The sequence below is a fragment of the Athene noctua genome, chromosome 25, assembly GCF_965140245.1.
Source record: "Athene noctua chromosome 25, bAthNoc1.hap1.1, whole genome shotgun sequence".
NCBI lineage: Eukaryota > Metazoa > Chordata > Aves > Strigiformes > Strigidae > Athene > Athene noctua.
The window spans coordinates 4932120-4943652 of NC_134061.1; the positions used below are offsets into that span (position 1 = coordinate 4932120).

Below are 11533 nucleotides of genomic sequence, written 5' to 3' on the forward strand. Positions count from 1 at the left end.
CTGTGTTGGTGAGGCTGCTCTGTGCCTCGGGGATGCCCACGCAGGGCAGGGGAGATGTCTTGCCTGTTCCTGCCCACCTTAACCCACCTTCCTCTTTTGCAGCTGATCAAGGAGAAATTATTAGACCTACTTGGAAAGGAAGAAGAGGAAGGGAGCCATGATGAAAACGTGGTAAGGAGCCCCATTGGGAGACAAGAGGAAATTTCCCTGCAGTTGGATCTGTAGGCAGGTGAAGTCGCTCCATGGATGCAGCGTTCGGCCCCAGCTTGAGTTATTTCCGAAGGATTGATGCTATGGCTCAGCCAAAGAAAGGAGATAGTGGTTGGGGAGGGACAGGGAGCATCCAGCAGCCCCAGGGTAACCCTGTCCCCCGCTCTCCGTCCGCAGAGCACTTGCGACCCTTTGCCAAATCATTCGGAAACCATCAGCCACACTGTGAACGTGCCGCTGCAGGCCACCCTGGGAACGCTGGAGGAGATCGCCTGCTGACACCATCCGACCGCTCCACAGTGCCAACACCTAAGGAAGGAAAACTGCACAGGAAAGCAGGGACCGAGCTCAGGTTTGCAACGGGGGAAAAAAAAAATTAAAAAATTTAAAAAAAAAAAAAAATTTAAAAAAAAGGAAGAAAATCGCTATGCATTAAAAAAAAATAAATATATATTATATATATATACTCTGCCAAAACCAAGCGAGAGGCGCCTTGGACTTGACTTGTGTTGTCCTTTCCTGTGGGGGGGTTGTCTTCAAGATGTGAAGGCAGCAGCTCATTTTTGAACTGTACAAAAACAAAGAGACCACCACCACCACCAAAAACAAAACCGAAGCCCTGCCATTTCACATACTGCCAAATGTATAAAGCACTTGCATGCCAGTTCTTTTTATGGCAATATATTCCTATCTGTCTTTATAAGCTCTGTTCCTCTTTACAGTCTCTGATTTTCACTACAAGAAGGAACTCGCGGGCCCAGCCATCCCCTGAAATCACCATTACTAACGTCGTAGGCTGAATTAGAATAAAGAAACAAAAAGTCGCAGCTCTTGGATTCTTCTTACGTTCTTGTCCTTCGTGTCAGTCTGTGATGAATCTTAAGCTAAGCCGGGTCCCCCGAGGCCGGGCCACCACGGGGCTCCTCAGCGCTACCAGTCACCCCAAGGTGAGCATCCCTGGAGAGGGGCCGGACCGGGTGGCTCTCGGTGGATCGTCCCCCCCGGCTGCTGTGTCGTGCTCCTCCGTCTGCAGTGCCTGGATAGTCCGTCTGCGGCAGGTGGGCACGGGGCGGTGGGTTTCTTTTTTTTTTTTTTTTAATATTCTTTTTTAATTTTTTATTTTTTCCCGTTAATGGATTCTGTGCTTTCTCCTCGTTCTCATGACTGATATTAAAGCTGGTCTTGTGGAAATGGCCGGGCTGTGTCATTTCTGCCTTGCCCCCCACCCCAAGCTGGAGCCCCCAGCGCAGCCTCGGCACAGGGTGAGGGGCAGTGACCGTCCCAGGGGCTGCCCAGGACCATTCCTCACCCCTCACTCCAGCTTTACTCCTTCCACTGTGTCTTCACACCCCTCCTGATGGGGTGGGTGTGATGCTGTGGCTGTGCTCAACCTCAGCTGCATCCCCATCTGCTCCGTGCCAGTGGAGCCAGCCCTGATGTTGTGCATTGTGGTCATCTTGGAGCCTCATTTTTTAGTGCCCAAGATTTTAAATAGAACTGGGTCAAAATGATGCTGCTTTACCCCAGTAAAGAGAGCAAGTTTTCTGGAGCTCCAAACCCTGCTGGTTTTGTAGCCTGGGGGAATGGGAGCAGGTTGCAATGTGTGAGGGTGTTTGCACCTCTGCTAGCTTATGGCTGGGTGCTGCTGGATGGCCAGTGACCATCACCAATCTGGTGGCCACAGCGGGGAGAATCACAGCTGGACTGTGAAAAGCAGCTTTGGGAGAGCTGGTGGGAGTCCCAAGCCTTGAGAGGGCATTAAACCAACCACGGGGAGTGGAGGTCAGCCCAGATTTACCCACAGGGGATGCTGCAGAGGGGAGGCGTGTTGGGGTTTGCAGGCAGCTGAGGGCCTGAGGACATCCCTTTGCCTTGGAGAAGGTGCAGATCCATCCTCCAAGCCTGTCTCAAGTACCCATGTTCATGCACAAAAGAACTTTCCTTCAGGACAAATCCTTCTGCTGCCCAGAGCATGGTGCAAAGAGCTTCCAGACGGTCGCTTGCTCTGGAGCAGACTGTCCACAAGGACAATGTCAAGAAGCAGCCTGCCAGGGTTGCTCGGGGCAGGTCTCTGTCCGGGGCCACCCAAGTCAACAAGACTGTGTTTGGGCAGAAGTCCCAGCAGCCACCCTCAGTGCACTGCAGTGTCTTGGGGAAAGGCAGGTCCTGTCTCTGCACATCATGTTCCCCCATCACATGCCACCAAACCTGAGTCCACTGCCCTCCCCACTGCGCAAAGTCTTGAATTTTTGTCCAGCAGCTGCGTTGGGAGGTCTCTGGCTGCTGCAAAGCTGTTCCCTGCTCCACAGGAGCCTCCTTCAATTAAACATGAGCGGTGCCACCAAGGAGCCACATGAAGACATCCCAGGGGCTGTTTATCTGCAATGTCCTCCTCCTTGCCTTGCTATACAGCAGCATGTCATCTACAGCCCCTCAATGTTTTCTCCCTTAGACAAAAATAAAACCAGTAAGGCTTCCTACAAAATACCTGGTTTCTGGGACTGAACACACCCAAAAAACCTTCACCAAGCAAGGAAGCAGGCAGAGTTCTTTCAGACTTCAAGAAGCAGCAGGCGGGTTTCAATCCAATCCTCTCCAGGCTGGCAGAGAAGTGCCTAGAGGATGTGTGCTCAAGTGTGTGCCCTCTGGCATACAAATTTCTCCACTTGGCAATTTATTAAGTCTCCATTAAGAGATTTTGGTAGAGTCATTGGGAGTCTGCTGAAGCTTGATGAGGTGGCACTCCACAGGGATGCCCAGAGGTGATGTGAAGAGTTTAGCTAATACCACCTGTAGAGGAAAGCCACTTGAATGGGAAGGGGGTGTTGCTGGCATGAGGATGACATCTCTGATTGCTTCTGAAGCGCACACCCTCCAAAGGGCTTGCTGAAATGCTCATTTTGTGTTACCAGTTTTCATTATCTCCTGAGACCTGGATGCTAGCCACATGTTCATTAGCCATGGTATGCCCAGCAGCCATCAGCTGGTACCAAGTGCTCACTGGCAGCCTGGCTGCAGAGCTGTGGAGCGGCCAAGGGTTGTCTCCTATTGCCAGAGCCCTGTGCCAGCCTGGTCCCTGTAGTCCCTTTTGGACCAGGAGGGAGTTCATGCCAGGCCTGGCTCAAGGTGACTCACTGCAACATCTGCAGGCTTTTAGCCATGCCCATGACAGCTGGTTGAACCAGCCATCGAAGCTCAGCCTTGTCTGGGCTCCTCATCCAAACTGGTCTTTCATCCCTTATGCTCGTAAATGGCTGGGAAGGGAGTTGGCCCTATATCCGTGGTGGACCTTTGTTCTGTATTTCTTTGTGCTTGAAGGAGCAGGAGCGCCTCCACCTTTGTTTGGGTTGGAGCCCAAGGGTGAACTTTGGACTTTACAGGATCCAGCCCCTCAAATGAAAAGCAACTCACTGACAGAGCGTGGGTATTGAGAGGGGATGGGGGTGAGCAGTGAGACCCTGCTGCTGATGCCTGTCCCTTGCAGATAAGCTGGTGCCCTTTGACAGCCAAGTCTGGAGGAGATACCACCAAACTGGGCAAATTCAGAACTCTCAGCTCCTGGGCTACTCTGCTAGATTTGTGGGGCAACCTTTATGCCTAAATGCCTTTTTGATTACTGAGCCTGTTTTGATAACTCACAAGAAAAAAAAAGCCCCATAGGCCCCTTAGGGATCACCACCAAAGTGCATTGCATCAGCACAGCTGGGACAGCAGCACCAGCGGAGGGGGTACGTTGAGGGACAGATGCTGCCCCACACTCAAAGCCAACTGACCCAGAAACCAGCCACACTGGAGGTTTGCAAAGCTCCTGACTGCCTCGGTCCTTTTTCCCTGAACCATCCCACACCCGGTGCCAGGGTGCTGTCGTGCTTTTAGGAGGCTGCCGTAACGGGGAACACACAGCACTGGCTTGGTGCTGACCCAAGCGCCCTGGAGGGGTTTGAGCAGGAGGGCAGCAGAAGGTGGAAAAAGGAGAACTTTTAGCTGTGACATCTTTCATCCCTCCGTGTAAGGTGGGTCACACTGGGGCACTCGCAGTGGGCTTGGAAGTTTCAACACTGGTGGATTTATGCTTCCCTAGAAGGTCTCCCCCATTCCCACCTCCTGCCACAGGGTCTTCCCCGGAGCCACATCTGATGGGCCATGCTGCCCGGCTCTCTGCAAGCCTGAAGGCTCCTCCTGTGCCCGTCTGGCCCAGAGAGGTAGCGTGATCAGAGCCGCCTCGGCTCGCAGACAGACTCGGCACAGGGCTGATACGAGAGCCTCTTCCCTTTGGCTGCCTGCCCTCTCCTGCCTGAAGAGCCTGTATTTGGGTGTCCCAGTTTTGACTGGGACACAGTTAATTTTCTTCCTAGTAGCTGGCACAGTGCTGCATTTTGGATTTAGTGTGAGAATAATGTTGATAACACACAGATGTTTTAGTTGCGGCTAAGTAATGCTTATTCCAAGATTAAGGATTTTTCAGTTTCCCGAGCTCTGCCAGCGAGCGGGTGCACAAGAAGCTGGGAGGGAGCGTGGCCAGGAGAGCTGACCCCAACTAGCCAAAGGGCTACTCCATACCATAGGGCATCATGCCCAGCATAGAAACTGGGGGGAGTTGGCTGGGAGGGGCTGATCCCTGCGCAGGCACCGGTCAGTGGGTGGGGAGCAACTGCATTGTTGCTTGTCTTTTCTGGGGTTTTATTTCTTTCTGTTATCTTCCTTTTCATTACAATTATTATTATATTTTATTATAATATAATTTATTGTTTATTTCATTTTAGTTATTAAACTGTTATCTCAACCCCCGAGTTTTACTTTTTTTTTCAATTCTTCCCATCCCAAGGAGCAGGGAAGAGTGAGTGAGTGGCTGCGTGGTGCTTGGTTGCTGGCTGGGGTTAAACCATGAGACTGGGGAGCAGAGGGGATGGGTGGTGGAGGAAGGGGGGGGCTGGAGGAGTCAAAACGTGGCATCTCTTGCAGATTTAAGAACCTCACACTGCACTAAGGCAAGGCATATCCCTGTGGCCCACTGCCACCCTCCCACACAACACGAAGCCTCGCTCAGGCAGCAGCTCTTGGGGGGGATGCTGGTGCATCACAAAGGGCTCATCCCAGAGCTGCAAGGGCAGACGTGAGGCTTGGCAAGCTGCCTGCCAGCAAGACAAAAGTTCGAGTCATTTAGTTTAACAAAAGGAAGGTGAAGAGGGGTCTATAAATCGGTCTATAAATTTCTCTGTGGAGAGATTTCTAATAAAGGGTTCTTTATTTTGGCAAACAAAGCCAGAAGAGGGAGGCAGAGGGGGTCACGACAGGGGGAAGCTAGATGCATTCAAATGAAAAAGCCCATCTGGGACCATGGGTGGTCCCACAGCCCCTGAAGTCTTTAAATCACGGCAGGAAACCCTTTTCCAAGAGGTGCTCCCAGAGCAGGTCCCCATCCCTGCAGCACTCTCTGGGCTGGCTCACAGGGTGGACCTTGCAGAGGGTGGTAAAGGTCTTAGAAGTGGAGACCTCTAAACTCTGGATCTGAGCCTGTTGGTGTCTGAGTTCACCTGAACCCTTAGCAAGCTGGACCTAATGCTAATTCTCCCACCGTTAGACATCCACAAGCCTTTGTCTTCCTAAGGAATTCACAAGAGCTTGGGAATATATTTGCACCAGGTCACTTCACTCCCAGCTATTTCTCTGATGTCTTTGACTTTCAGCCTCAGGGGGGTGATTTAAAAAAAAAATATGTCCGTATTTCAATTGCTTATCACACTGAAAGCAGTGTGATCTCCAAGACTGGCAGGGAACAAATAATTACCACTGGGTACACAGTGTTTTTCTGTCAAGAATCTAGCGTGTCAATTGATTAGAGACAACGCACTTTGTGTTGACTCCGGCTGTCTTATCTATCAGCTGCAAAACCAAATTCATACTGGAAGAAAGGGAACATTATACCCCGTCCTGGGGGTGGCCGAGGACATGCCTGCCTACTCTCTACACTAGTATAAGTACTAGTAAACATCTCAGCTTGTAGGGCCTGTTGTGTCCAGTGTCATTGCAATGGCAGCAGGCAGGAGGGCATCGCGGAGTGATGCTGGGCTGAGCCTGAAGGGTGCTGCTGCTGCAAGGACCACGTGGAGTGGAATAAGCAATGCACATCGACCCATGGCTGTCATCCTGGCTGTAAAACAGGGTTTGTAGCTGCTATGAAGCCTCCAGGAGATTTGCCTTCAGATGGTGACACAGGACCCACCAGGCTTAGGCATGGCCCTTGAAATGTAAACTCTTGAGCTGGCCAAAGGAAAAATCACCTTTATCACCTGCCTTAAAACCTCAGTATGAGCATTGGTGTCAAGCTGGACGTGCCCTCTCTTCGCTCTCCCTGTGCTCCTCCTATGTGTCCAGATCAGTTTTTCCCATTTTTATCTGCTTTTCTCCTGCTCGGATGCACAGCCCACGGTGCGCCCATGGCTGCTGAGAAGTGGAGCTGGTTCATTCCTCTGGGTTCTCCTTAGCAGGCAGCAGAGATTCACATCCTGCTGCTTCCCTGCTTGTTCCCCTGGATGACAAATCTTCCTCACCCAGTGCCACCACACTTGTAGAGGCTGCAGACCCCAGGTCTGGAAGAAAAGTCCCATCCTCTGGTTTAAAAAGCTCTTTGCAGTCCTCTGCTCTCATCCAGCACTGCGCCGTGTCCATAGTCACAAACCCCCCCTTGCACGGAAGCCTCGTGGTGTTTCTCCCTGCAAGATGTCAAAAAGCAAGTGAGGCTTAAATTCTGCAGGCTGTGAAATGTGCTGTGTTCACAGTTGCTGGTAAAACAAAACCAAACCAAACCACAATACCCCACGTTCAGCTCCTGATCCTGTCACCAGTCTCCTGATGTTGCCCCCCATCTCTCCATGCTCTCACCCTTCTTCTGACGCTTTCACCCTTATCCTGATGCTCTTTCCCAACTGCTGATCCTCACACCTGTATCCTGATCCTCTCACCTGCCTCCTGATGCTCTTCTCCACCTCCTGATGCTCTCACATCCCCTTTCCTGGCATCGTAGTGATCTACTATTCAGACCTTGGAGCTCTGAATCGAGTGAGGTGGGAGAAACTTCATAAGAAGGTGCATCATCCCAAAGGTTTAGACACACTGGTGCTGTGGCCACCAGACCAGAGCTCTTCAAACCTTTCTGGAAGCTATTCAACATCTGGACATTTTTCCATGCTCACCCCTGCTCTGTATCCCCAAAGCCACATCAGCACCCATCAGCAAACCTCCCCAAAATCATGAGGTTGCCTTAAAGAGTCATGAGAATTTTCTCTAAAAAAGAAAAAAAAAAAAAATCCAAATTTCGTGGGGTTTTTTCTCTTCCTGTTCCTCCCACCTTCCAAACGAGAAAGGTGACATTCGCTTCACAGTTTCGAACGCTCAGGAGGAAGCCTGGAAACGTGCAAAGAAAACTGCGATTTTCACTCAAATCCTCTGCTTCCACCCACCCGCACAGCGAGGAGCTGGTGAGAGTCAGGGTACGCTCACAGGGGTTGGCAGCATGATCCCACCATTTTAAAAGCCCGTGGCATGGCGTGCTGGAGGAATTTCCTCAACCCAATAACCAGACTCCTGGCTCTCCTGTAGCTCAAGCCCTTGCCCCCACCAAGACCTACAAGCAGATTCTTCAGGCACAGATGTGCTGTGCCTGGATGGAGTCATGAAGAAGCCGGGAATTGTAGCTGTGCTGTTTTTTATTTATTTATTTATTTTTTAAGGATGCAATAGAAAATCATGACTTTGACCCTGTCTCCAGAGGAAACACCTTAAGAGAGCTCGTTGTCAACCCATTTGTCTGCTCATTCATCACCCCCGGCAGCTTTCAAATCCACAAAAGTCAGTTCCAAGAAAATCTGGCAATGGATTCTCAGAAATAATTCAGGTCCCGCGCTGTTACATGAGCACCGCAGGTTGACTAGAAGCGGGGGAAACCAAGTTGGCAGCTCTGCTGGGATGAAGACAGGCACAGCCCCAGCAGCAGCAGGGCTGGTGGACCATGCATGTGGCTCCGAGATGCTCTCAGCATCTGCTGCCTTCTCCTGGAAGCGTTGTCCTAGGAGGTGGGGGAAGCACACGCATTGTGGGTGGCAAAGGAGACTGTGGGAGGGGAGATAAAGGGCACAAAGCCATGAGATATCAGGGTTTTTTCGTGCCACTGCTCAAGGAGCAATTACTTTCCAGCAAGCCGTAGATTTTAGCAGCTATGTGAAACTCAGCTGTGGCTGGGAGTTTTGGAGCATTGCTACATTGGCAGCTGATTACACCTTTTCCTTTACCAGTCAACTTTACCTGGCTCAAAAGAGTAACAAGAAAACAAAGTGCCATTCCAGCGCATTCACTCAAGCCCTCCTCTTTAACAAGTGTGTTGGCAGCGGCTTCATTCCTGGGTCCAGAGACCAGGTGGCAGCTCTGCCACTTCTTCAGCAGCATGCAAGACCTTAAAATTTTCATGAAACCAAGGAAATGAGCCAGCTGAGCATTTGAGAATGTCCCTGGAAAAGGGACCTGCAGCCCCTGTGGAGAAGGTGGGATGGAAGGAGACTGCACTGCCAATGCAAAACCCCATTGCCAGTTGGGACTAACAGTCCCCTTCTCAGGAAAAAAAAAAGTGGTGATTAAAGATCAAGGCAAGCAGCAAGGGGGGGTTTCAGGAAAAAAAAAATAATCAAAATTCAACCTGCTGAGCAAGCACAGAAAACAGTTATTCTGACGTGCAAGAGGGTCTGCCAAGCAAAAAGGGCAGCTCTAAGCACTTGATAAATTTTTTTGCCGCAAATTAGCCCCATGCTGGCTTAGAGTACAATGAGAAAGGAACATAAAATGTTCCTTTCTCTCCTATAAAAAAATTCTCTCCTATACATGTCACGGTACATCCCCGCCACCCTATTACTGTCTATTTATTGTTGTGATGTATCTGTCCAGTGCAAGGCACTTTTCATTCAGTCTGCTGAGCTGTCTGAGGAAGGGGACCAGAGGTGATGGCTGTACTGCAGCAGCTTGTTTTCCCCAGCTGGAGAAGGTTGCCCAGGTCTGCACTGCCAACGTACAACCATTCTGCAGATTTCTATCTCAGGTGGCTGCATCTTTTTTGGCAATCTCACCCTTTCCCTGAAAAACAACTTTCCTCATTATTTATTAATATTTGCTACAGCATAGAAAGCCTCCACTGGGAAAGTTCGTGGGCACCAGCCTCCTGCTGCCTGGACCCAGTAAAACTTTTCCTAAGTTTCCAGTTTTAAGAGCATGGGAATTTAGAAACATTTTCTGGCTCCACTTCTTCCTGAGCTGATTCCATCAGCACGATTTTTACTGAAACATCTCATCTGTTGGATATTTCATAGAAGCAGAGAGACTGCAGCCAGATGAAGGCTGGGCAGTCACACATCTCCAGAGGACACAAGGGTATGGAAGTTTAGATCATATCCAACCTCTGTAGGGACCACCTTACAATGCAGCAAAGTGTTGTTTGGGTTTTGGGTTGGTGTTGGGTTTTTTTGTTTGTTTGTTTGTTTGTTTGTGGGGTTTGTTTGTTTGGTTTTTGTTTTTGTTTTTTCTCATGTATTAAAAAAAAAGGTTGAAAGGAAAATGGAGTTTTGTGTGTGGTTAAAACTCAAGCAACCTGCATCTTCTCAGCCTGCTTGATGCTAACAAGCTGAGATGGCCCCACTCTGCACTACCAGCAGCAGCTAAAGAGCAAGCTGGGCTTTCATGTCTCCTGCCTCCTTCCTGGAGACATCCTCCTCTTTGCTCTTAGCCATGGGCTGATCCAGCTGCAAAGGGTGTGAGCAGACCAAGCGGGAGGAGTCAGGATTTCTTTACCTGATGGCTCAGATGGGTGTAGAATTTGCAAGATGCTTCAGCAGCTCTTGCAAAAGACTCTCTGAAACCCACCTTGAAGGCATCTGAGGGACATACAACAGCTCACAGAGGTCCCATCTCTGCCATGGGAGGAGATGCTGGTTGCGGTGGCTGCTGCTCCCTGAAGTTTTGTACGAATTGCATCTTCTGAACCAAGACTGTCCCCAGCAACCAGGTACTGCAGTACAAGATGGGGCTGGTTCAGTCTTTGACCACTCTTCAGGTGTATTTCAGCTCAGAAGGATCTGCTGGTGTCCCCTGGAAGATGGGTAAAGAGCAGAATTTTCAGTGCACAAATCAGACACTCAGCACCAATAAATAACACACTCCCAAGGCCACCAAAATGAGATATCACGGGCTGAAATTGCCATGGGGTAAAACATATAAAGGCTGAAATGTTTGGAAAGTCAGAGGAGAGTAACACGAGAGAGTGGCTAAAACCAGAATATGTGAATGAACTTCAGCCACAAGATGTGGGAGGGATTGGCACGGCCACGTCAGAAGTCCAGGAGCCGAAGCTGCAGAAGGGGTCACTGTGCCAAGAGAAGCATTAAAAGCTCACAGAGGTTCATCGGCAAACTCATGGAAGAGAGATAGACACTCCGGGCCACGTGGTTGTAGCCATGGACCAATAAATCACTTTAAATGCCCGGGAAGTCGAAGGCTCCTGTATTTACAAGATAGAAGTGGCTGGAGGTTGCTTGGTTCCAGCTGGAGCCTGCATGCGAAAAAAGCCCAGGGTGTCTCCTCACCACGGGCTGAGGGCAAATCCCTCCAACTTCAGGGAAAACAATTGTTGAAACTCCATGTTTTCGTTTGAAAATGGAAGTGCTTTGGGGAAAAGGAAATGAAAGGGAAAGAGGGACCTGTTTGTTGTGCTCACCAGCTGAAAATGGACTCTCTGCTGTGAAATCTAAAAACAGTAAAAAATTCCAGATATGAAAGGTTCAACTTCTGAAGGAGAATAAAGATGTTTCCACATCCCGAGTTTAAAAAAAAAGTAACAGCCAAACAACACTTTCTAAAAAAATATATTTATGGGAGGTATTTTTCTAGCCAGCATCCCAGCCTTTTCAGTGAGAGGAGAAATCCCAGCAGGTATAAAACTTAAAAAAACCCCAAAGTATTCCGGCAGGGTTCTTGTCTCCTGCAGGGAGACATTTCTGCCAAAAGCCCAGTCCTGGTTATCTCTGCAGGGTGGATGAGCCCCATCTACATCTCACAGATACTCACAGCTTGATTTTTGGAGCAGCACATGCTTGGAGAGAGAGCATGCCTGAGCTCCTGGTGGTGTCCAGAGCAAGGAAAAAGGGAGATGTTCCCCAAAAGTGTTTTTCCAGCTCCTTTTGGACAGGGCTGAGAACTAAAAAGATAATTTAGGGCTTTGGGGAAACCTGGATGGTCATAATGCCTTGGGTCGGGGCTTGGTATGTGCCCATGGGTCCCAAGGGAG

At 49.8% G+C, this 11533-nt stretch overlaps 1 protein-coding gene across 3 annotated transcripts in view; it reads left to right on the forward strand.

The window, feature by feature from the left end:
• Positions 1 to 1037, forward strand: part of LOC141970128 (acid-sensing ion channel 2) — a 514990-nt gene extending 513953 nt beyond the window's left edge. For all 3 annotated transcript variants that reach the window (XM_074926501.1, XM_074926500.1, XM_074926502.1), the window contains 3 exons: positions 103 to 171; positions 388 to 562; positions 933 to 1037. In XM_074926501.1, the coding sequence (XP_074782602.1) occupies positions 103 to 171; positions 388 to 489 (171 nt within the window). In that variant the 3' untranslated portion in view covers positions 490 to 562; positions 933 to 1037. The remainder of the gene's footprint in view (positions 1 to 102; positions 172 to 387; positions 563 to 932) is intronic.
• The last annotated feature ends 10496 nt before the right edge of the window (positions 1038 to 11533 follow it).